We start from the raw sequence: 26,681 nt of genomic DNA, 5'->3' as shown, positions 1-26,681 counted from the left end.
TGTAGGCAAGTCATTTAACCTCTACTTCCATTTCCTCAACTGTAAAATGGGAATGTCAATAGTGCTTACCTGCCAGGATTGTTGTGAAGATCAATTGAGATTATGTTTGTAAAGCACTCAGCCCAGTGCCTGACACACAGGGGCAAAGCAAATGCCTGTTCCCTTTTCTTTCTCTATTCAACGAATGCCTCCACTTCTTTCACTCCCTTCTAAACTCTCTAAAATCTGGATTTTGATCTCATTGTTTAAATGAAACGGCTCTAACAAAGTCACCAATAATCTCCAAATTGCTAAATCTAATGGCCTTCTTCCTTCCCAACTTCTCTGGAGCACTGGACACTTTCTGCTCTGGGATACTCTCTGAATAGCTAGGTTTTTGTGACTCTTCTTTCACTTGGTTTTAATCTCCTCAGCTCCTATGGGTTCAAAAATCATCTCTATGTGGATGATTCCCAGATACGTTTAAATCAACCCTAATTCCTAATGTTCCATATAGTTCCATACCACCTACTGCAAACTTCAATATCTCAAAATTCAGCATGTCCAAAACAGACCTCCTTTCTCCCTCCCTGCCCCTTCTTCTAAACTTCAGCAGTACCTCCATTCTTCCAGTTACACAGGTTCACAAACTTGTCAATCAGCTCCTTATTTACCTGACACTTCAAATCAGTTGCCATATCTTACATTTTCTTCTTTTATAACATCTCTTGCGTATGTGCCCCCTTTTCCACGATACAACTACCACTCTAGTTCAGGCTCTTATAACCTCCTGCCTTCTAATTGCGCCTGCTGCCTCAAGTCTCTCCCAATCCCAATCCAGTCTCCATTTGGCTACCAAGGTGATTTTCCTAAAATGTAAGTCTAACCATCTCCCTCTCTCTACTCAGCAAATTCCAATAGATCCATATTGCCTCTAAGATGAAATACAAATTTGTGTTTGAGATCGTATCTCTCTACAACCTGGCCCTATGTTTTCAATCTTTTAACTCATGACCATGTACTCATTGATCTAGCCAATTTGTTCTGCATATATCACGCCTGTCTATTTTCAATCTTTGTGGCCTTGCACTTGTGGCCAAGCATGGAACACTCTCCCTCTTGAACTCTGTCTTTGGGCATCCCTGGCATCCTCTAAAATTCAGTTCTTAAAAGGGTACTTCTTGAAGGAGACCTTTCCTGGCCCTCCTGTCTTCTAGTGTTTTTCTCTAAATATGGCCATCTTCTATCTGTTCTCTATGTTATCTTATATCTACTGATTTAGTTAGTCAGTCAACAAGAATATATTAGGTGACTACGACGTGCCGGATACCATGTTAAGTTCTAAAGATACAAAGAACCAAAAGTCGGCCCCTATTCTCAAGTATCTCACAGTATAATGAGGGAGACAATATGCAGACAATTATGTATAAACAGGATATATACAGAGGAAAGTCTCAGAGGGAAGACACTAAGATTAAGGAGATTAAGATTATACACATGCTGTTTCCTTCATTAGAATGCTTCTTACAGATAGGGGCCGTTTTTGCTTTTTCTTAAAACAGTGTCTGGCACACAGTTACCTAATAAACCATTTAGGAAATGCTTGTTGATTGAGTTCCCAGAACTCCCTAAATATCTATAAAACAGAATTCTAAAACATCAAATTTGCAATGCAGTAAACATTTTTATAAGCACTGTTAGAGACGGAAGAGAGATACTGCCAATACATCAAAAGTAAAAACTGAGGCAAACAATGTTAACAAAGAAAATGATCATCATATGTGAATATCAACTTAAAAAATAATACTGCAGACCCTTGAATACAATGGTCAGTATGGCTTTTCCTCATCCAAACTAATAATAGAGTCTTTCCTCATTTTAAGCTTGCGCACCATTCAAAGTAACATCTCTAAAGTGTCCAGCATCCATGAGTTGATTACAAGTCAGCAATATACTTCTAAAGGAGGTGTTAAGCACTAGAGAATGCTAACTCCTAAATATTTGTTTAGGAATTCAGTCCACTGCTAAGGGCTAGTTCTAAAATAATATCTCCTCTTACTCAGGACTTCTGAGGGGATGAGGGAAAATCCCATGAGATGGAGTATTAACAGTGGGAAATTTGTATATTAATAGATCCAGGTTAAAAGTATAAATTATGATCATTTAAATCAAAGGTTCCAATGTATAAACAATGAAGGAATACCATATAATGATTTGGAATACAATTTATCCAATGGAAAATTTTTGTGGAATGAAGCACTTGTGTCAGAAAAACAAAACAAAACTTTTTAAAGTCACATAAAAATGCTTATATTTATATAAAAGAATAGGGACTGGATCTGTGATCGTGTTCATACATGGATCTCCTGGATGAGAAAATTTTCCTTGATAATGCAGAACGTCAACATCTCTACAACTGTGTAGAGAGAAATTAAATGTCTTCCTTGGGGTCATTGAGCCAGTATATGTTAGCGACAAGACTGGAATTCAGATCTTCCAGACTCCAAGGCTATTATTCTATGACGTGATATTACCTCTTACATGTTTATAAAACATACTGGAAGATATATATGCACACACAGAGAAGTGCACAATAATTAAACAGTTATGAAAAGATAGAAGAGATACTACCTGAGAGCCTAGGACAACTAATTCAATTTGCCAAATTGATAAAGGAAAATTAAAACTTTGCCAACATGATCCAGTATCATCTAGATGATATGTACACGAGGATTATTTTTTCCAAAGAGTAATCCACAGGATTACACTTGTTTCTAGAGACTAAATTTGTATTTTTGGTAGAATTGTGCATTATTTTACAGTTTTGATAAGCACTCATTAAGTAAGTGTTTACTAAGTACATGACCCTGTAATTTGGTGCTAGGGATACAAAGACAAAAATAAAAATAGAACCTGACACTAAGAATGAAGGCGGGGACAGCTAGGTGGTGCAGTGAATAGAGCACTGGCCCCAGGAGTCAGGACTTGAGTTCAAATTTGACCTCTGACATTTAACACTTACTAGCTGTGTGACCTTGGGCAAGTCACTTAACCCCAATTGCGCTGCTTTACCCCAGCAAAAAAGAAAAAAAAGAATGAAGGTAAAAGTATGATTTTAATCTTCTTATGACTTTGGATTAGAGGTAATGTTTCTAAACTTGGTGGTATATTATGCAGTATTTATCAAAGTGTAGTTCCCATGCCAAGGAAAAAGCACTTGTAGAACAAACATTACTTTCCTGTACCTTAAATAGGTGTGTGTGTGTCTAGCTGTCTCTTATAATTACCAATGCTACTGGAAAGGGAATGACGAACTACTCCATATCCTGTGCCTCTACTGACAATCCCTGTGATTACCTAGACCAAAACTTGCTTCCCTTGCAGTACCTGGTGCGTAGTGGGTACTTTATAAATGAATGCTTGTTGACTGGCAGAGACTGTGGAATACACATGCACATGAGAGATTAAATGACAACATTTCTGTTTTAAACTTTTTAATGGGGTTTTGTCAACAATCCATTTATTTTTAATATTCCCCTTTGTATTTTTTTTCCTTTATACTTAGGATCAGGGCATTTAGAGCTTGAAGGGACCTTTAAACATCATCTCCCACAGATTTATCCCCCCAAAACTTTCTAATGCACTTATTGTTTTGTTGCAAAGGCAGGTATCTTAGGTAAACTTTGTATCTTTCCTAGTGTCTAGCACAATGCTCTGCACATAAGAAGGGTTTAATCAATACTATCTGTTCATCATGTTGTCCAACCCTCATTACACATGTAAGAAAACACAAGGTCCTGGGCCTGGAAATTATTTGCTCATGCTTATATAAGCACAGTAAGCAGCAAGTTAGGTTCTGAACCTTCCTGCTTCTTTCTGCTATGCCACACAATGCCTAAGTAGCTTATTTATTGCTGTAATGTATGAATTTGAAAACTTTTATTAAGTACTTAGGACAATGGATACTTTTGGTGAATCATAATATGCAAATTCTAAATAAGATTGCTTATTATATTTAAAGGTTATGGTTGAAAATGTCTGTATCTCAGTGACTTTCAAATATTTAAGAGATCTTTTAGACATATGTGTATGTGCACATATCTGAATATGAAATTTAATGCATACAATTTAACATGTCAATAATTCATTTTTTGGCGTGATTTCATGGGTACAGGTAATTTGCAATGAGTAAAGTTTCATCAATAGAGATAAACTGTTCCTCAATTTGTACACTTAAGGAGTTGTCTGGGTGCACTGAGGTAAAGTGACTCGACCAGAGTCACAGAGTCAGCATGTAGGACGTTGTGTTGGCATTAAGGCTGGCTTTCTATTCACTTATCAAGCCATCAATTATGAAGACATCTCAAAAACCATAAATATAGCTATTGAAATCCAGAAAAGTTCAGTGCTATCAGCTACACCACATCTGCTTCTATCGCTGCACTCACCAGACCCTAATCACTGAAACAGTTAGTTTATAAAGGAGAGCACTTCAAATGATCACCTACTGAATGTATACTGAAATGGCTCAAAATTATTGTATACATTATACACATACAAATGTAGATCAAAGAGTTGATACAAGCAAGAACTCAAGATTCAAATTTTAAAGAAATAGAATAATTTATAATCCCCAAACTAGCATATACCTTGAAAAAAATCTAATTTTAAAATACAACTCATGATCTAGGTCTGATATTTATATTCAAATTCTTGTCATAACAATGGCACTAATTTTTTGGGGGTTGACTTAATAGTAGAATAGTATACCATTTGATATTTAAACCATTTTCCTTAGGATTGCATTTAAAAAAATGTATGTAGTAGTTTCCCCCTCCTACCAAAAAAAAAAAAAGATGATGAAGAGATAAAATACTTCTAAATGGCACCATCTCCACCCTGCCCACCTCTTCCTGTCTCCCCCCCTCCCCCAAGAGGTTGTATGGTATAATGGATAGAGAAACTGGCCTTGGAGCTAGGAAAATCAGTGTTCAGGTCCTAGCTTTGACACAGAGTGACTGTGTGACCTTAGGCAAATCTCTGAAGAAAAGAGGTTAAGCTGCATTTGGTAGAGGAAGTTTCCTCACCCTGGGGTTCACTATATCAATGAAAACACAGATCTAGAGCATACCCAAATATAGAAAAAACACAATAGTTGATCTGAGAAGCAGCATAGCATAGCTAGTTTATAAAGGCTGATTTTGGAGATTTATAAAGGCTGATTTTAAAAGATCTGAGCGCAAGTGCTGCCTCAAGACATCTATTACCTTTGTGACCATCATGAACACCTTCATCACTTGCTCTCTGAATGTCCTTGGTATTTCTTCAGATCACTAATAGATGGAATTATGCTAATCTGCATGGATGGAAGGAGTTTCCACCCTGTGGAGCTCACCACAGCGATGAAATCATAGGCCCTGATAAAACTGATTTCAACCAAATTTTGCCAATAAGTAAATGAGTCTACAACTGTTAAATGAATTAATATTCATAATAATTCATTATAATCTCTGTTCTTAGCAACATACATTAAGTACACTTGGGAGAAAAAAAAATAACGAACCATTTATTGTACACGGCAGCACTAAAATTACAAATCCAACTGGCCTTCTCTGCCTTTTCTTTTGCCTATTTATTATCCTAATGATAAACACTTGGGGATGAGAACAAAACTAATAGCAACATGCATATTTTCAAAAAACTTAAGCAGAAGTGAAACCTGAACCCAGTAATGTAAATTCTAAATATACTGGTCTTTTTGCAGCAATTAAGCTGAAGGTATAAAGAAAACAAACCACCAATTTTACCAAAAGGAAAGAAACACATGATAATTTTCCATTGTTTCTAAACTTCAGATTAAATGATTTTGTTTGATTTAAATACTACATTTAGATTATGATTTAGATACTACATTGGATCTGTGTGATGTCATTGGTGTAGGGAACTCCCAGTGAGGAAATTACTTCTATCAAGGCAGATGTTTGTCTGTTCTGTCGCTTAGAGCTTTAGAGAGATGTCTCAAGCCCTGAGATGTTACAATGACTTGCCCAGGGTCCGAGAGCCAATACCTGTTAGAGGTAGGATTTCAGTCCAGGCTCTACCTGGCTCTGAGGCCAATTTTCTTTCCACTATGCTAGGCTGAATCTCAATTCAGAAAAGAATGAAAACAAAATTAACAGGATCACAGATTTAGAGCATGAAGGGACCCTTAAAGGTCACCTAATTCAACCTCCCTATTTTACACTGAGCCCTAGAGAGTAATTTGCCTGTGGTTACACAAGTAATAAACAGCAAAGCTAGGATTTGAAACTGGGTCCATTTATTCCAAATCTAGAGTTCTTTCTGCTATACTACAGTATCTTCTACATTCACTAGTTATTGAGAATTTAAAGACATTTAGAAGATTGTAAAAATATGCTTTGGCTTAATTCTGACTGAAAAAACTTTGTTTCCTAGTTGTAATATGATTACCCAACTTTCATCATTAGGTAGCTGAAATCTTTAAATTTACAAGAGAATCAGAGACATTAGTTGCTTGTTAGCATGGCAGCAAAATACTAAGACCAAAGAAATTATGTTCAAATTCTGTTATGTTGGTTTCTTATGTAAATAAAAATGGTCAGTGCAGTAAAATACTGAAAATAAACCAAGTCAGGAATCCGAGTTTTGGAAGATGCAGACAGTTTGATTTTTCTCTGAAAGGAAGAGAAGTCTGTACTCTGCTGTATCCAAAATCTATCTTTTTTCTTTTAAGTAAATGAAACAACATTCCAAGCCATCATACTCATTTTTGTTTCTCCCTTTTACATGAAAATTTCATAAATTTCATACAAATTGTAGGAACCAAATAACCTAGATACCCTGGGAGAATTATGAATATGTGATTTACAACAACCAAATTTTTTTCAATTTTACAGAAACACTGAGAAACTGCTTTTTGATGCAGTGGTCTAGTAGAATTAATAAATCTAGGAGAATCGATATTTTTTAAATACATTGGCTTTGACACTTGTTTTCCAATATCTCCCAAGGATACATTTTGTCAAAATGTGGAATGATATACTTGTAACAGATTTAAAAAAATATGTAGTAGTTGGTCTATGTGTAAAGATGTAGAATTAATACAAATGGTTGCATTATAACCAAAGTAATGACTTTGTGAATGTTTTTATCTTATCAATGTAACTTTAGTTTCCTTTGCAAGTTTTAACTTCATAGTAGTAATTTTATAATTTGGTAAATTTTGGCTATCTGAAAAATTTTTAAGTACACATTTTGCTTTGAAAAACTGCTTTTAAAACATAATTATTCAAATTTATTCTTTATCCCTAAGATCTCAAATATAATATTACAGAAAAAATGATTTGTTACATATAAAATTCTAATTTAGCTAGAATTTAAACAATCAAAAAGATAAAATCACCGCAACTTCTTTTTTTAAGGTCTGTACAATGAAAATCACATTTAGAATGATAACCAAAGCACTGTCAGATCCTACTGTGTCTTATAAATCATAAAATAAACTATCAATCAGTGAAAGCTTTAAAAATTGAACATAGTTACAGAATTTAAAACTTATTCCTTGGGGTTTAAAAAATGACAACTTTTCTCTTTTACATGAAAGCTAGTGATAAAAGAATGGGAAAACGTTTATATTACTTATTTATTTTTCCAAAAACCTTTTATGGATTTTGAACTAAAAACTAGCAAACAAGTGTTACGTTTCAATTAGTAAAAAGTATGAAGTATATTTTATTGATTTCCAATTCTTTGAAAAAAAGTAATTTTGTCACATATGACACAAATTAGCCACTGGGGATCTAGGGATGTTTACTGTAAAAGTTACTATATAGTATCCATTTTACAATTATTATGCTTTACCTATATAACAGAACTCTTAGTTCCTCAGAAGTTAGCAAGGTAATTTTTAAATAAGAGCAAAGCTTCTAAACTATTAACTTGCTATTAACTAGAGTGTAAGCTCCTTGTTTAGTTTATTGTACTTGTATCCCCAGTACCTAGGATGGTACTGGGCACATGGTAAATGTTTTATAAATACTTATTGATTGATTGTGAAGCATTACCCTTGCAATGGTTTATATTGGTAGACCCAACAACTGATGGGAAAAAATATTTTTAAAGATACTTCAACTAAAAATACTCTAACTTTCCAAAACAGTTAAAATTTAAACCACCCTTCCACTTTCTAAAATAATATATGCTAAATCACTGAAAATACTTTTTGAAGTAGATACTATACTAAGTAATCAAAGTCATAAATAAAGGCCTCTAAGGAGCATGGAAAAGAATATTTATTATGTACCTGGAATATGTCAAATTGGAAGAAATGTATTTTATATCATAAAAAGACTTGCTTTTTATTTTAAAATAACCATTATCTATTCTATCAACTGGTATATGGATAAGTATTATTCATTGTACTTCAATCCAAAATTCTAGGACAAAGACTTTGATAAACCATACTCACATATCCATCAAACTGACCTCTATATCTAAATAACTACATTATCTTTTTTAAAACATTTAACATACTTCTAATTTTAAATTCTATACTCTTGAATATTCTGCTCTTCCATATGGAACTCAGAAGTCTTAGTGGAACAACTTACAACGCCATGATATGCACATACTTCTATATTACATAAAACTAAAAAAAAAAAATCCATTTTCAAATTGTGTCTTAAAAATAAGGAAAGAAAACTGAGAAAGTCATTGAGACAGAATGGAATATTAATGTATACAAAATGTCATTTCTGATAACTGTCATTCAATGAGCTCAGGTAAGCCCATGGTAGTTACTAGTGAACTCCGACCTTATGAAAGTTTGCCCAATTTCTACCTCCCAGAGTAGGAAAGCAAGAAAACAATTTTTCTCCCCCCAAATACTTTTCATCATAGCTTCCACATTAACTGCAAGGCTATTTGTTTTTGGCTAGTGTGTCACCTCAATGGTCCAAATATTTTTAAAAGAAAATCCTGTGAATTTTGTGAATTCTGAGCTTAATTATAATAAGGAAGTCATATTTGATAGAGCCACAATTTTCTAAATTTTAGGCTGCTTATATTTTTATTTACAAAAACAAATAGAAAAATGATGGTAAGTTGCACATTATTTTGATAGTAGCACACAAAGAAAAGCAAAATTTAACACAGAACATGTATTTTCTTTTCCTATCTTTAATATATACATGTTAAAACAGTCAACTCCTGATTTGTTTTTATACAAGTAGATAAAAATAAGATTAACTGTCAAAAGCATGCCAAATTATTGTATCCACTAGCTAAGAATTCTGTTAGATGTAAAACTCTGCTGGTGGTCATTTTGCCTTAGGATTTTCAATATAAATGAGGCTAGAAATGATAAGGGTTGGGGGAGGGGTCTTATTGCCTGAACATCATTGAAAGAAGGTAAACAAAAAGATGAAGGATTAGTTATCTACAAGGTAAAAAAAAGTCAACTGGAATATAATCTCAAAAATATCAGAAATTAAAACATAAGTCTCACCATTAAAGACTTTTTCCTAAATATTCCAAACCTATTTCATGGTGAAGTCAAAACTGTTTTTGATTTAATTAAATGAGAATCTTGCTATTTTTATTTAATCCATGTAGACCCCGAACTAAGATGTGAATAATCAATGTATTGGTAAACATAATTTTACAAGGTGAAATATATAAGAAGAAAGGTGAAGTCACAGTGAATGAAATATATTTACATAAATAGGGAACACCTTCTAAATTTATAGGCATGTATCCCTCAGAAGAATTATGTTGGTATGTGTCCCATGAGGCTATTCACCTATAGATGATGTGTGGTTAAGATTGGTTAAAAAACTGTTCAATCCATACTTGAGTAGACATATCCCATTTGTCTCATTAAATAGATGAAATAATGAATTTACTCAGTGTATTTGCCAATTCCAGGACAATGTGTTTTAGGCAATACCTGATTTAGTACCATTAAATAATTCTACTTATAGCAAAAGAATATGCCTACTGCTTCTTTCTACTTATATGTTTAGGGATTCACTGCTCTTTTTAAGGTGTCAAATTTTGAAGAAAAATAGATTGGTGGTTCATAAACAGGGCTTGTCAACTATCAGTTCATATTAAAACTGTCTTATTTGTGGGAATCAAATATATCTTAAAGGTCTTCATTTAAAAATTTTTTTAAAGTTCCCCAAATGGATCATCAAACAATTCTATTTTCTAACAAAGTATGTTTTGTTGTTTGAATGCAATAATTCATGTTAAAAAAAACCCTATAAAATTCTACCTTTATCCATGAATGGAATGTTAATAGTCAAAGGCTTTTGTATTTAACCTAGAGCAATTAGAATCTAATTCCTTAGTCTGAACAATGATCTACAAATTAAATTCCAATATTCTGTTTTGTGCTTGCTTTTACCATTCCAAGAGACTTACAATGATGGATGTTCAGAGGAGAAAAACTAATTTAAGTCTTAGGTTTTGAATTTTCCATAGTTCTTAATAGACTGGGTCCCATGAAAGTCTATTAGCAATTGCAACATAAGCTATATTTTTTTGGTCATTGTTCCTGCTGCTGTTAAATTAAAGTGTGAGAACCATTAGGAGTCAATAGGTGGCAGTCCATCTCCTAGAAAAGAGACTGATGATGAATAAAATCACCATGCATTCTGGTTCTATTTCCAAAAGGCATCCATACTGTTTAATTACACACTTTTTAATATCATGCTGTTATAATGCTAAGGCGTGTTCTATATGCACCTTCGGTAAATATTTTAGATGCACAAACATAAAAACATTATAAAATAATAAAACACTGGATGTCTATCCTCGTACTTGTGTACTAACAGTGTTATCTATCCACTTAATAGCATGTTTTATGGAATAACTTGAAAACTGTGGTGCCAAATTCAATAATCTTTTGGGGAAAAAACTATCTATATTCTAATCTGGGGTAAATTATTTTTAGAGCTATATTTCTGTACTATCTATAGTTCATGATGAAATTCTGATAACAAACTCATTTCTTTCCCTTTTGTTTTTCTCCCTATTAAGAAACTACTCATTTTAAAGTCTGCATTTCTGGCAACCTATGAAATAAAGAGAATCTTTAAATAATTTCTTTACCCAGTTGAAAGTAACTTTTATCTATTTTCATTAACACAGAAGTGGCATTAGGAAAAAAAAACAGGGATGGAGGATAAAAAGTAGAATGTTGTTAAGGTATTAACAAAAACACTAATGAAATTAGTTTTGTTTTAATCTGAGATCTTAAAATATGCAAAACATGATCATATTTCAATTAAGTACAGGTTGCAAAGTTGCCACCATGGAGCACAATATGTCCATAGAGAGAGCAAAGGCATTATCAAAAATTATTTAGGGACTTCGTGTAAGGTAGCTATAGTTACAGTTCAAATGGAGAGTTCTAGAGTATAGGTGAAGGAAACTACTGTAGCATAGGTAAGGTATAAACTTAATGTGATTAAATATGGAATTTATACTCACAACATTTGTATAATACTATGTTAATGGAAACTTTCACATTTAATAAAAAAAAACCTTAAAACTGTACAATCATTTCATTTGATGATTTGATTCACTTGATAATTTTCAAGGTTTCTTTTTAAAAAATCTTTTAAAAGCAGACAGTCATCTTGGTAATGAAGATCACTTACACTACAAATGATTAAGATATGTGATTGCTATTTTATTAGGGAACTGCCATGGACACAGAAAAAACCTGAACAGTAAAGTACATAAATACTGAAATACCCTATAAATAAACAAAGCACCTAAGCAGAGTAGCCAGGGAGGTGTATCTAAATGTTTCTTGACACCTCTCTTCTGGAATGAAGAATGATAAAGGAATTACTGCTTTCCATTGAGTGTCTTTAAAGAAATTAAGCAAATATAACAAAAGAAAGTGAAAGTACATGATCCCATCCATTGCTTTTTTTCTTATTAACTTTTCATCTCTTAAGTTAAAAGGCAAAGAACAAGTACAAACAGAACCGGCACTTTCCAAGTCCATTTGTTTGCTGGCTTGTTTTCCTCCCCAAAATTTGTAAAAGTGTTAAGAAACAGAACAATGTACAGAAACATTTCTCCCTATTTTACCACTAGCTTTCATGTGAAAGGTGTCAAATATTTAAAAGCCCAAGGAATAAGTTTTTAATTAAATTATACAACTATAGCCATTTTTCAAAAACTTACACTGTGGGCCAAAGAGTTAAGATACTATAAGAAATGATGGGAGGGTGTTAATGAATTAGTGAAAACATAATTTAAGCTAAATATTAAAAGTGAATTGACTTCACAATCCTCAATTATTATCCAATTAAATTTTGCAGCAAACTATCATAAACCAAGAATGTGCTTTATACTTCTACTTAGCTTCAAATGATGATACAAAGGAGAAATGAGTGGCCTAGATGGTAGCAAGTAGAAATATTTATACCTTGAAAGACTTGAGAATGGCTGGAGGATAAAGAAGATAAAATATTCTTCATGAAAGATGTATAGAACTTTTCTAAGCTTAATTTTAAAATTCATATTTTCAAACTTTAATGAAACTGAAGAAATTATATTGAAGGCATAGTATGTGTGATGCAGATAACACAACTTTTTATTTTCAAAGACCGAGTTGCTACCTAATTCATTTATGGCTCTTAACATAAATTTTAATTTTTTTAACATTATAAACAAAGGTAGACTGTAAGACAGTGGCAATGTGATGTAATCATTAAATGATGCCAGCAATAAAAAAAAAAATCAGAACCTTTGAAGAATAGGAAGAGGAAGCATGGGAGTGGGGGGGGGGAGCTGAAGAAAAAAAGAGTGCCTTATTGCTTCCTCTAGTACAAAAACTCTTCAGATGTTTATTATCTTCCTGCAGAAGATGCTTGTCTATATTTTATGGTCAGCAGTTCACAGAAGAGTAAATAGGCTGGGTCTAGGAGAAAATAAAAAAGGTGTTTCTACTTACCGTTAGGTGATACTGCCTCCATATTTCTGGGCAAGTCTGGAAAATAAAAATATTGATCAGCTGGGAGCATGAAACAAGGTGCTTTACAGCCTGTTGGTTTTGGCATAACACAGTATCCACTGGTGTCGGTCACAGCAAAATAAGAAGCTTAGCTGAAAGGGTCTGCATTTCAGCTTCAAAAACCTGGCTAGACAGTTTAATTGAATTTTACACTGGTTTAACACACTCCCTGCCATTGTCAGAAAGCCAGGAACAAAGTTTTCTCTCTCTCTCTCTCTTTTTTTTTTTTTTTTGCTTAGAAGTTTTGGGGACTAAGATGCGATTAAGAGCCATAACTATAGTTAAACTGATAAATACACAGCTGAGGTTTAAAAAAAAAAATCAATAACCCTCTCTGCACATATCTTTTCAACTTGGGCCTTAGGAAATAATTTACAAGCTACTACTTTTAAAAACACTTCAGTGCAGCCTGATATGTTTCACTTAATTACCACAGGCCATAATTAACAACTCTCAGGTACAAAAAGTTTTTTTTTTTAAATAAAGAAAACAAATCTGTACTTTGGTTTAACTTTTTGTCCTTTTAATCTCAGCAATTGCAAAACTAGTACTGAAGTAGTTAAAATAAACAGAAAAATAGTTAAGAAAAAAAAACAGGAAAAGACCTTTTCTAATGTATATACATACATAAGCCCTCTTTTCTTCCCCTACTCTAAACTCTATACAACTGTGACTCAGTGGGAATTAGATGCTTAAGGATACAATTAAAAAAACCATAATTATTAACAAATTATTAATATCCCAACATCTTTCCAGAAAAAAGGAGTATTGTGGCTCATTATAACAAAATTATTTAAGTCTTTTTTATTTCAATATTCTTTATAGAAACTAATAGTTAAGAAAAAGAAACATGCCACTGAATTTTGTAACTATGAATTCTTAAAGTGATTTTGAAACCAGTTCATATTTAATAATGTTTTTAAATTTTCTTTCAGTTTAAAGGATCATATTCCTTGCTTCAAACATGTTGGAAATGACCCACTGAATGAGTTACAATTATTTTTGAGTATGAGTACAGAAATTAAATGACTGGCATTATTTTAAAGTGTCTACAGATCTTGAAACACTGCATAAAATAATGCTTTTGAATGACAAAATCCATATTATGCCTACCGTATCAAATCAAAGAAGGTTTTCTGTAGCTATGTAGTAACCCGAATTCAGTGGGCATTTAAAGTTTAAGGTACTCTTCTGCAGTAAGGTGTGGCAAGGTTAGCCTGTTTGACGGATCACCTTTCTAATGTCCTATTATGAATGTTAAAATGACTGACATGTATGTGTGTTTAGGTGTGTGTCCACACTTAAAGACACAGCCATAAACACATACACACACATAATGTATACTGACTTCCTGAATAGAACACTGATTGAATTGAACAACTGTTTAAAAACATATGATGATGCTTTTGAAAAGCAAAGAACTCTTCTGTCCTTAGTAAAAATGATAGATACAAACTAGCATGTTTGTATATAAGAAGTCCTTAGCAATGGGATGTTAAAACTTTCATTTTGTAAGTGACATTATTCACATACATATGTTTCTAATACACAACACCATAAAATGTGAACTTCTTCAAAAACATAATAAGCTTTTACTGTATGTATTCTTTGAGGTGGATTATCAGAGAGATAACCAATAGCTATTTATACATTAGTTATGGGTAGTTTTTGATTACCACAGTGTCCCCAGAATAATACGGTTGAAAAATTGCAATCACTGGGTTGTCATACATTGGCAGAATGATACTCTGCCGTGTGACCTTTACTTGTGCTGAAGCAATTTAATAATAAAAGTGAATTACTTGGTTTTTTGAACAATCACTTGATTGTTTTGGACATGAAGACACTATTTGATGCAGAAATCTATTGGTGAGAAACGCAAAACTTCCATTTGCATCCAGAAAGAAAAAGGTTATTCCATCTTAAAGATCATAACAGAATCTTTTCAGGAAGCTATATTCTCCCTCAAAAACCCACTTGCAGTTCAATTTTAAGTCTAAGAAAGGGTAAGCTGTAAAAGAAAGTTAAATTTTTCTATGCTTATGGCAAAGATGAAATATCTCTATTTTAAGTGGTTACCAATATAACATATAAAATATGACACTAATGAATGTTATAATCATAGATAATAGATGTATATATAATCAACTCTAGTTTTCATTTTGGCATCTGATTCTTTCTACTACTCTTCAGCTGATGCATACTTTTTTCTTCATTAAATAACTGTGTATTATGTAGTTACATGTCTAAGATTAAGCTGAAGAGTTATTACTGTATACAAAATTACTTAGCTGAAGTAATTTACTATGGAGGAGTCTAATTAAATATAGCAACTGAACCTTTGATTTAATTTAAATACTGAACAATATGAGTAGTCCTTTATATTATACCTCTTGGTTCAAAATAAATACCATGAACTAGAGTAAAAAAATAAAATTGTACTGATTGGCTGTCCCAGTGAGCTAGCTCAGCTAACCTGGCATTTAGAAATATGATCACCAAATATGCCCAACTATAAAACAGCCCTTCTACTTAACTTATAATGAACAGTATTAATATAAAGAATACTTCTAAATCTATTTCAATGATCTAATTCCTCATTGGCCAACTTTGATTTAACTATTCTTCCCTATGGATATACTTTAAAAAATTACACATATATTAACAATTGGGTCTTCCTATTAATAAAATTCAGATATGAATCAACTAAGTTTGCCATACCAGATGAACTGAGAGTATATATTGTGCGTTTTGACCCATATTGCATTTTATCAGGTGCTAATTATTGTTTTATGAGAACACCAGCTTAGTGCATCTGTTGTTTAATTCCCACTTCCCTATTCTCAAATGTGAACATCAAAGAAAATAAAACACTCAATCTTAAACAGCCCCTGACAGCAGACCAAGACTCAAGTGCTCAATAGACAAGGCCCTTGCCACCAGTTCTCATATTTCCACAACAATGAACAAACACAAAAACAGCACTAAGCGGCCTTTCCTCCTTTTGAGCTCCCCTTGGCCAGTTGTCTGCCTTGTACTAGAGAGAACCCTTGAACACAACCCTGCTGGGAACACAACACAGGAGAAAGGATTAGCCTTACTAACATGCTAGCATTTGCAAAAGTGAAGGAAAAAAACCCCAGTACTGTATTTGGTATATGAATAACCAAAATGTATGAGCTGACAAGAGACCAGGACAGGCCTATGGCTCCCTGGGAGAAAATGTAGCTGTGATGAGTGACAGGGCTTTCAGGAAATATGTTCACAATCACAGACAGTGAAGGCCATGACCTAGATCGTTTAAGAGCTTGTCTTGTCAAATTATCAAAAGCTTCTTCCTCTCTGAATAAAGAGTGACATAAGTGAGTGTCAGAAAGCTGCAGGCTGACAAGCCAAGCATACAATAACAGAATGCACGTCACATACATGCCGAACACCGCCACTGCTAGCGGCAAATCTTAATGAGAGCGGGGTTGGCCCAAGAGACTTGGGTCCCTGCTGGCACAGCTACTCATCTCACAAAAATCCTTCAGCTCCAAGTCAGTTATGGTCTGACACGACAACTACAATTACTAAACACAACTTTTTAACAGAATCCTCTGGTGCTTTGTCAAAGACTCTGCTGTTAGGAGCTGGCCCACTCAAGTCACAGCAGCACAACAAAAGATTTAATAAAACAAGCAATATTCATTGGCTTTGGATAACATTGAAGCAAAATAATATAAAAGCAGAAGAAAGAGAATAATTAGTCAAACATATTTGAATGAATGGACACAATAGAGGGAAATATTCCTTTCCCCCTGCCCTATCACTGCCACCTTAACTACCTCATACCCAGGGACACAAAAATTATTCAGATGTTTTCATTAACAGGATTGAAAAGACTTTTGTACATTCAAAACTCTTTGCAAGAGAACTTTTGATAATCACAGCTGCTCAGTCACTAAGTTGTCCAAGTAGTTTAGCAGATATTATATAAAAATGCATTAACTATTATTTCCTTTAAAATAAAATCTGTGCAGCCTTTATCTAGCTCACACAGGAGTAAAACAAAATTTCTAACATCAAGATAATACTGAAAAGACCCTATTTACATCATGAATTGTAACACTACAAATTAAGGTGGATTCACTGACCAAATCCTCAAGAAACTATCATTAGAATTCAGCATGCTGTTGCATTAAATGTTTATTCTTTTCCATTCCGACCACTTGTGGCCATTTGTAGCAAAAAGGAAGAGAAAAAAAGTATCAGGAGATATTTTATTCCATGATGAATCTTTCATATTAAGGTTAATGCACAGCCAGTATGGAAAGAACATTTGTTTTGCAATGATCTTTAATCTTCAAATTCCCACCCAAAGGAAAATTGTTCCTCAGCAGAATCATTTAAGTGGTTAAGGAAAACTTTAAATATATCATCATACCACACAGAAATTATCAGTCTTTTTGGTGACTGCTTGATTACGCATATGATTTGTGACTTAAATGATTTTTATTAACAAGATGTGACTCTTGCTAAGATTCTGATAGATCTATTGGCTGTGGGGCCAGAGCAGATAAAGGCCATGTCAGGAAAACCAGTATGTATTATTACATTTCACATCAACTCAGAAGCTCATCATGAGAACATTAACACTGTTAAGATAGTTGAAATGAGTGGGTACTCATTCAGTACGTTCTGTATAAGTGCCAAGACATGGTCAAACTGGGGAGTCGGGGGTGCTGACATATACTCATTATGGTGATAATATTCAAGTGGAGAATGGTCTTGTTTCTTAAAGAATTAATATGTAAGATTCAACTGAGATTCACTCAAGTTTCCTAACATCAAATATAAACAAAATAGGATTTGACCCCAAAAGCCTCATCTTTTTACTATGAGACTTTGTAATAAAACACCATGATTATAACTGGATGTCCCAAAGCTTCTTTTCCCCTCTAAATATAAAGGTTATTTGAAATCAATTTTACTTGAAGATGATTTGGTTGTTTAAATAATATGGAATCTGGAAAGGGAAAACACTTGAGATCACAAAACTGGAACATTTTCCTAAAAAGATATGGTAGGTTGAGGTCCATACGATTTAGAAGTTCATTGGATTTGGAGTTGAAAGTCTCTTCAAGATAATTTAATTTGTTCAACCTTCCTTCTTACTTCCTAGTACAAATACTAATTTTATTGGTCTGTAAACAAGCACAATAGAGGCTGAAGGAAAGAGATGAAGTGAGTTAACCTGAAAACAGCACAGACAGAAGTCTCAAGTTTGGATAATCATATTACCTAAGCTTTTCTTATTACCATCCAAAAACCAAGTTTCTCAAGTCTAATAGAAAGTCTGCCATTATTTTACATCAGAAACAATCCCAGAAGCGTGTGTCAAGAAATAGATGATCTGGAGAGGCCACATGTTCCCCCTGTCCCAGTGTGGAGCTGATTTGGGAGCAGAAAGATACATGAAGAGTTAATGAAGATGTAAACTTTTCCAGTCTCAGGGTGGTCAGGTGGCACAGTGAATAGAGCACCGGCCCTGGAGTCAGGAGGATCCAAGTTCAAATCTGGCCTCAGACTCTTAACACTTACTAGCTGTGTAACCGTGGGCAAATCATTCAACCCCAACTGCCCCTCCAAAAAATAAAACAAAAAAACTTTTCCAGTCTTCATCTCATGCACATCAGTATACCTAAACTTACTTTCTCACTTTTACCTTCAGTCTCAGAGAAGTTTCTCTCTTCTTCAAAAAGGTACTTCTAGCCTCCTCCTACCTGCATTCCAAGCCCTCTCACATTAACCCTCCTATATTCTTTATTCACAACTATTCCTTCTTTCCACAAAATCATCACGGAACGGGAGAGCCCTTCAATCCAAACCGCCTACTAGAACACTGTCTGACAACTAGTCATCCTGTCTGCTTAAAGACCTCCAAGGAAGAGGGACTCAACACCTCTTGAAGAAATCCATGACACCTTTAGACAGCACCTTTCTCTTGACACCCAACTTAAATTTGCCTAATTTTAACTTCTACTCATTTGGTTTTGGTTCTGCCCACTGAGGCTAATCAGAACCAGTCAAATCCCTCCTCCCAACCACCCTGGTCACCCTCCTCTCCCATTTATGTGTCCTTAAACACTGGCATCTGATGGCACAATGGGAAGAGTGCTGGGTCTGGAATCAGGAAGACCTGAGTAAAAAATCCTGCTTCAGACACTTACTAGCTGTGTAACCCCAAGCAACTCAGCAAACCTCTGTTTGCCTCAGTTTCTTCAACTATAAAATGGGGATAATAACAGCCCCTACAACCAGGGTGGTTGTGAGGATCAAATGAGATACTTGTAAAGTGCGTAGCACATAATAGACACTTCCCTTTGCCTACCCAGAAAGTAACACAGTGCTCTAGATGAGGGCAGAATACAGAGGGACTAATACCTACCAACACCTCGCCAGTCCTGAAAACCATGCTTCTCAATGCAGCCAAAACTGCATTAGCTTTTTGCACTGATGCATCATACAACCGACTCACACTCAAACTGCAGCTCACCCCCAGGTCTCTGAGAATGGTTGCCTAACCAAGGGTTCCCCATCTTGTGCTTACAAACTGGTTTTGTGGTACCTGAGACTAAGAGTTATATTCATCTCTATTGAATTGAATCTGATTAGATCTAAGCTCCATATCTGACAATGCTCTAGCCTGTCAGGCTTTCCGAACACTAGTATGCTAGCTATCCTCCCCACATTTGTGTCACTTTCAAATCTGATGAGCGTGTGATCTCAACCTTCATCACAGTCACTGCTGAAGCCATTCATGGGGAAGGGCCCAGCACAGATTAGGAGTGTGTGTGTGTGGGGGAGGTGCTCAGAGGGAAACATTCTTCCATGTTTTACACTGAGTCATCATGTACAACTACTAAATCAGGTCATCCAATCAGTTCTGAATTTATTCATAATTATTGTACCTATCATTCTCATAAAAATAGTATTAGAGATACTTTAAAAAGCTTTGCTCAAGGAAGATTATATCCGTAGCATTCCACTTATCTCCAGTTTACTAAACTTATCCGAAAAGGGAAATGATGTTAATACGACATGACTTGTTTTTGATAAAACAGCTAGATGGTACAAGGCATAGTGATGGTCTTAGAGTTAAAAGATCTTAGTTAAAATTCAGACATTTACTGTTACGTGATCGTGGGCAAGTCATTTAACATCGCTCAGCCTCGATTTTCTTACACATAACATGGAGATATTAAGAGTACCTACCTCATAGGGTTGTAGTGAGGACCAAATAAGACAATTGAGTGTAAAATGCTTTGCAAATTTTAAAGCTATATAAATATTAGTTGTTCATGTGTGTCAGGTCTTGTGCTAGGCACTAGGGACACAAACACAAAGAATGAAACAATTCTTACTCTGAAAGACCTTGCATTTGAATGGAAAAGACAATAAACACATAAATAACTATATATAGAATAAAGAAAATACAACTAAAGATCAAGTAGTTTGGAAGGGTGGGTGGGCACTACTAATTAGAAGGATCAAGCAAGGCTTTATGCAGAAGGTGGTTTTTGACCTGTATCTCCTCCTCCTAACTCCTCCTCTTCTTTTCCCTCTGTCCACATGGGTAGTCATGCCCTTACATGTGGGTGCTCTGTCCAAAGGAATACAAATTTTGGTTGCTTATATTTTGCAAAGTATCTTGGGGTTTGGGGGCTAGATTTTTTTTCTTCCCTACTTATTATATCATCACCCCCCCCCAAAAAAAACCTGGGACAATTAATTCTTTTGTCTTATATAGTTTTCATTTATGATTTTTTGAAATATAGCTCTGGAAAACTAGCCTTTGATAAAGCCCACTGGGATTCAAATGGAGATACCAGACAAGGTCTTTAAACCCAAATCACCCTGGCTCTCACTGACTGACCAGTTATAGGTCCGCCCAATCCTCACTTGCTCATAGCTTGGGTTCTAATGGCTCAGAGGGAGCATAAATAGCAATTGCTGCTGTTATGGTCAGAAACTCTGAGGGTCTTCCCCTCCTACAGTGATTCTTTTGAGAAGGCAAACTAGGTCATTTTTTGCCTCCATTCTTATCTAATTAATTACTGAATAAGTATTGCCTCAGACAAACTGAGACCTGAGAAACACCTTGGCTATCAGTCATCCTGACCTATATCTTGCCACTGGACTCCTATGACTGGAGGAGAGAGTGAGGCTGATGATTTTACACAGCTCTGTCTCACTGAAATTTAATTCACTTATAAGTTAAGACATCACCCCCAGATGTCCTTGATCCTCTTCAAGAACAACGGATGGACAACAACAAAGGATGAAAAGATCCTTTGCAGTGGAGGTGAGGAGGGAGTGCAATCCAGGCTTGGGAGACAATACAGTGGCATGGAGACAGGAAATACTGTCATTTTCCCCCACCTCCCTGAAAAGGACCAATTATATCACCGGGTAATGTTTTCACTTTCATGTTAATCGAATTTAAATAAGGCAAAGTTGCACAAAGTCATCAGCTTTACTCCTTCTTCTAGAGTCACTGAAGTCTAGCAGCAGGACAAAAGTCAAGGCAACTGGTGATGGCCAAGGATGTAGGGGATGACCTTGTTTCCAAGGTCTGACCAAGCTCTAAGCGCTCCACAGGGTCTGCTTCCACTCACATTCATGGCTATTCCCATTTGTCCATTCTACTGGGGAAAGTCTTCACATGCTTGGGGCAGACCACCCCCCAACTCAGGGTTAGAGGCCTGTCAGTTACCCTCCACCTGGTTTAGCCTGCCTGCTGAGATGGTCTGCCAAGGTGTAGCTGCTGTACTTTCTTGGAGCCACAGGTGAGAGGTGAGTGCCAGGTGGACAGCAAAGGTGGATAAGCAGTCCTGAAAAGGGCTCAGCAGCCCTCATACCAAAGGTGTTGGTCCTATCTGAATATCCCATACACCCTGACAAAAATGTAATATCATGTGCAAGGAACAGAGGGAAGACTAGCCTGGCTGTAAGGAGAACTTCTATGAGGAACAGGATAAGGGATTAATTAGGGAGGAATAAAAGGACTGCCTGAACGGAGTGAGGCCTTAGCTGACTGTATAATGAAGCAATGATCACTCTTTCCCTTGCTAGATGTTCTCCAACCATCTCTTTAATGACAGGTTCTAAATTTTTTCAGGAATCAAAGTCAAGTATATTGGCCTATAGTTTGTAGATGCTGTTATCTTTTCATTTTTCAATATCAAGACATTTGCCCTTTTCCAACCTTGTGAAACCTCTCCAGTTCTCCCCAATCTCTTTCCAGTGCCCTAGGATTTAGTTTATTCGGGTCAAGTGACTTGAATTCATCAAAGGTAGCTAACTGGGTGATTGTTTACTGTCTCCTAATAGTGTTCTGTCATTTTCATTGCAAAGTTCACTTTCCTTGACCAAGAATACAGAACCAAACTAAGAATTAAATAGGGGTGTTCTGAAGTCATTCCAGCCACCCAAGCACACTTCTTATTCCTTCATTGATCTCCCTTTCCTGCTAGTATAGCTATTTTGCTCTTGTTTTTCAGCTGTTCATAGTTCCTTTCATCGTCCTTAGTTCCTCCTGAGCTGTAACACCCCTGACATCTTTCCAGGGATGTGCCATGCTCTTACAGTCATTCCATTCCCTGGCCTGATGTAATCTTCTGTACATTTCTTTTTTAAAATCAAAGTTTGCTTGGTCAGATCCCTGTGCCATCCACTTCAGTATCTTCAGAAAAATGCAACATTGCCTTCACACTAGAACTGTTTCCTTTGGTATCTTTAGAATTTCACTCTTTAGTATCTTCCTTCCCTACTTGGCTGACTTGCCCAATGGCATTTTAGGTTGTAGAATGGTAACTAACTGAACCCTTTGAAATCTGTTTTCCCAAAATTTAGGCTGCCTGTCAAACTGTGTCCTGGTTTCCTCTCCTCTGTCACAAACTCTAGGAGGCCTTGGTCCCTCATTACTATTATATCATGCTTTTGCATCATTTTTGTGCTTAAGTTCCCCAAATCGTCACCTACTTCTTTCTATTTAGATGGTTTGTGGTAATACAATGAAAAAATCGTTTGTATTTCTTTCCTTCACTGATCTTCCTCCAATTACTCTTCACCATGCTTCCCCCATTCTGGTGCTTGGATCTAATCATAAATATGCCTTCTTAACACAGAATGTTATTTCAATTCCCACCGTTATTTCACTGCCCTGTTTCTTTTGATAAAGGTGTGTGTTCTTTTTAAAAAAATCTTGGGAGCTTTTTACACTCAAAAATTTATGAGGATGACATAGTTTTTGGTTATATGGTTCATATCTACTAATCATATTTGAAATTAAAACTACTAAAACTTAAAAATATTAATCCATGAAAAATAACAATAAAACCATTACCTGTTAAGATAAATCTTTTTTTTTCTGTGAAATACAACTATTTTCTAAATTTAAAAAACAAATACTGAGAAGAGTTGCATTGTTTTACATATTTTAACAAATCTCTTTAACTAACTCAATAGAAGAGGGTTGGATTCTCATACCAACTTCTGCATTCAATGTTGCCATTTTTTTTTTTTGGTGGAAGTACATGAGGAAAATTGGACCTCACACAGCTAAGTAAATGGAAAAGGGAAGAGTATTTCATTTGCTTGCCTCAGTTTCCTCATCTGTAAAACTAGAATAATAATAGGACCTACCTATCAGGGTTGTTGTGAGGATAAAATGCAAATAACATTTGTAAAACATGTAGTACAGTCCTTTGCACAAAGTGCTATTTAAATGTTTGCTATTATTATTGTTAAAAAAATAAGTTTTTGTTGATATCTTTTGTTTTTTTACATCATCAGTTCTCCCAAGTATTCCTCCTTCTCCCCCTCCCAGAGAGCCATTCCATATAACAAATTTTATAAATGTATATGTACATATATTTAAAGTGAAAGAAATAAAAACAAAAACCTGAAAAGGAAAAAAATTAGCTCAGCTGTTCAGTACACTGGAAAAGCTAAAAAATATGTGCAGTGTGCGACATTTGTGTACTTCCCATGTCAGTGAAGGAGTGGACTGGCAAAGTCATTTCAAATTTCTTCTTTCAAGTCACGCTTATTCTTTATAATTTTGCAACATTCACTTTTAATGTTTTGGTGCATGGTTGCTCTTTCTGTTTATATTCCTACAGTCATTAGGTATATATTTTTTGGCTCTGCTTTCCTCACTCTGCATCAGTTCATGCACATCTTTCCATGACTTTCTGTATTCATTACATTCATAATTTTTACAGCACAGTAAGATTGCATTACATTCACTTAATACAATTTGTTTAGCCATTCCCCAACTGATGGATACTTACCGTTTCTAATTCTTTGCTATCCAAAAATTTATTGATATAAATGTTTTAGTACATGTGGAGAATTTTTTTCTTGGCTTCCCTGGGGTTGTGTAAGCCCAGTAGCAGAATCTCTGCCTCAAACAGTAAGAACATTTTAGTTAATTTGTTTGCATAATTCCAAATTGATTTCCAAAATGGTTGTACCATGACACTCTACCAAAAAAGCATGTATGCCTATCTTCCTACAACCCTTCCCCAATGACAACTGACATTAAAAAAAAATCTTGTCAATTTGGAGAGTGAGGTAAAATCTCAGAGTTGTTTTGATTTAAATTTCTCTTATTATTAGTGATTTTTTTTCCTTTTTGGAGGGGGGAAGACAAGGCAATTGGGGTTAAGTGACTTGCCCAAGGTCACACAGCTACTATGTCAAGTGTCTGAGGCTGGATTTGAACTCAGATCCTCCTAACTCTAGGGCTGGTGCTCTATTCACTGTGTCACCTAGCTGCCCCATTATTAGGGATTTGGAACATTCTTTCGTGTGATTGTTAATACTCTGTAATTCTTTTGAAAACTGTTTGCTCATATCCTTTGACAACTTGATGGGGAATGGCTCCTAGTGTCTCTCTCTCTCTCTCTCTCTCTCTCTCTCTCTCTCTCTCACACACACACACACACACACACACACACACGGCTATTGAGTTCAGATGAGAGTGAGGAAAGTGCCAGCCATCCCCCATCCTACTTCTTTAGATGTCTACTTGTAAATCCTGTTTATGTGAGAGAATTTTCCCTAACCTTTCTCTTTGTTCTTCCCAATACGTTCTTCTTTTTCTCTCTTAAGACCAAGACATATCAGAGAAACTCACAGACCTCGTGTACTTAAACTCCCTCTATGATCCTGGTAGATAACAGAGTTCAAGAGGGGACACAGCTATCATCTCCCCAAATTTGGATGTAAAGAAATCTTTAATTATTCCTTTAAGGTTGTTCAGTCACATTTACCATTTAATGTTTAACACCAGTATTTGAACTTCAAAGTTTCTAGGCAGTTCTGGTCTTTTCATAAGGAATGCTTGGAAGCCCTCTCTTTCACTAAAGGTCCATTCCCTCCTCTCCCCCACCCAAGAAGGCTTATACTCAGTTGTACTGGTCAAAATTATAAGGCTGTATACCTGTGTCCACTGTCTTTTGGAATACTGTATTCCAAGCTCTCTGATTATTTTCCTTTCTTTTCTTTCAAACTTAAACACTGAATGAGAAAAGGGAAAAAAAAAAACACATTGCCATGTACACAGCAGGCCATAAGAGAGGTTTCAACATAAAACAATAAATTTCATTTCAAGAAAACCTATGTGGGGTGGCTAGGTGGCACAGTGAATAGAGCACTGGCCCTGGAATCAGGAGAACCTGAGTTCAAATGTGGACTCAGACACTTATACAAAACTAGCCGTTTGACCTTGGGCAAGTCACTTAACCCCAAATTGCCCTGCACTCCCCCCTCCAAAAAAAGGAAAAAAAAAAGAAAGAAAACCTACATAATAAATACTACACATTGTTTTCACAGGTGCCTAGCTTTTCTTTGCTTACTTGTTGGTTTTCTTTTGTTCTCTGCTGTGTACTTAAAAAAATTTTTTTTTCCTTCCCTCCCCCTTCCACTCTAAAGAAGGCTACAATTAAGTGTATATAATTACACACATATAATATATATACACACACACACACACACACACAAAGATAGCTATAAACATACACATATGCATTCACATACATAACTGTAAGAATCATACTATGCTTATTTCCACCTGTCATCTGTTTCTCTGAAGGCAGATAGCATTTCTTCATAGGTCCAAGTTTTCCATGTTTTTCTAAATAGACCAGGTCATCATTTCCTATTCCACAGCAGTATTCCCACCCAATCAAATCCTATCTGAGAGATTGTCTATGAAAGTTCCTCCCCAATTTTCTGCATTCCTTCTATTCTTGGCTACATGTTTTATTTATACAAGAAAAATTTAATTTAAAACAATTAAAATTATCCTTTTTACACTTCAACAATGCTCTCCCTTATAATATAGTTTAAGATCTGATACTGGTGAATCTACTTCCTTTACATCTTTTATTCCTGGTTTCTTTGAAGTTCCTGAACTTTTGCTCTTACAAATGAACTTTGTTATTATTTTTTTCTAACTTAGTAAATTTTTTTTTTAGTAATTTAATTGGGATGACATTGAATAAATTGGGTGAAATTGTTATTTAAAAGTTATATTGGCTTTACACACCCATTAACAATAAATATTACTTCAATTATTTAGATCTTAGTTTAT

General features: G+C 35.1%; 1 protein-coding gene across 2 annotated transcripts in view; it reads right to left on the bottom strand.

The window, feature by feature from the left end:
* ZCCHC7 (zinc finger CCHC-type containing 7) overlaps positions 1-26,681 on the bottom strand; it is a 272,242-nt gene that overhangs the window by 24,859 nt on the left and 220,702 nt on the right. For both annotated transcript variants that reach the window (XM_069085255.1, XM_069085256.1), the window contains exon 6: positions 12,977-13,012. In XM_069085255.1, coding sequence (XP_068941356.1) covers positions 12,977-13,012 — 36 coding nt within the window. The remainder of the gene's footprint in view (positions 1-12,976; positions 13,013-26,681) is intronic.

The sequence above is a fragment of the Petaurus breviceps genome, unplaced genomic scaffold (assembly GCF_028583685.1).
Source record: "Petaurus breviceps papuanus isolate PSGF00001 unplaced genomic scaffold, PetGlider_PUasm1.0 175, whole genome shotgun sequence".
Classification (NCBI taxonomy): domain Eukaryota; kingdom Metazoa; phylum Chordata; class Mammalia; order Diprotodontia; family Petauridae; genus Petaurus; species Petaurus breviceps.
This window is presented reverse-complemented; position numbering and strand designations above follow the sequence as displayed.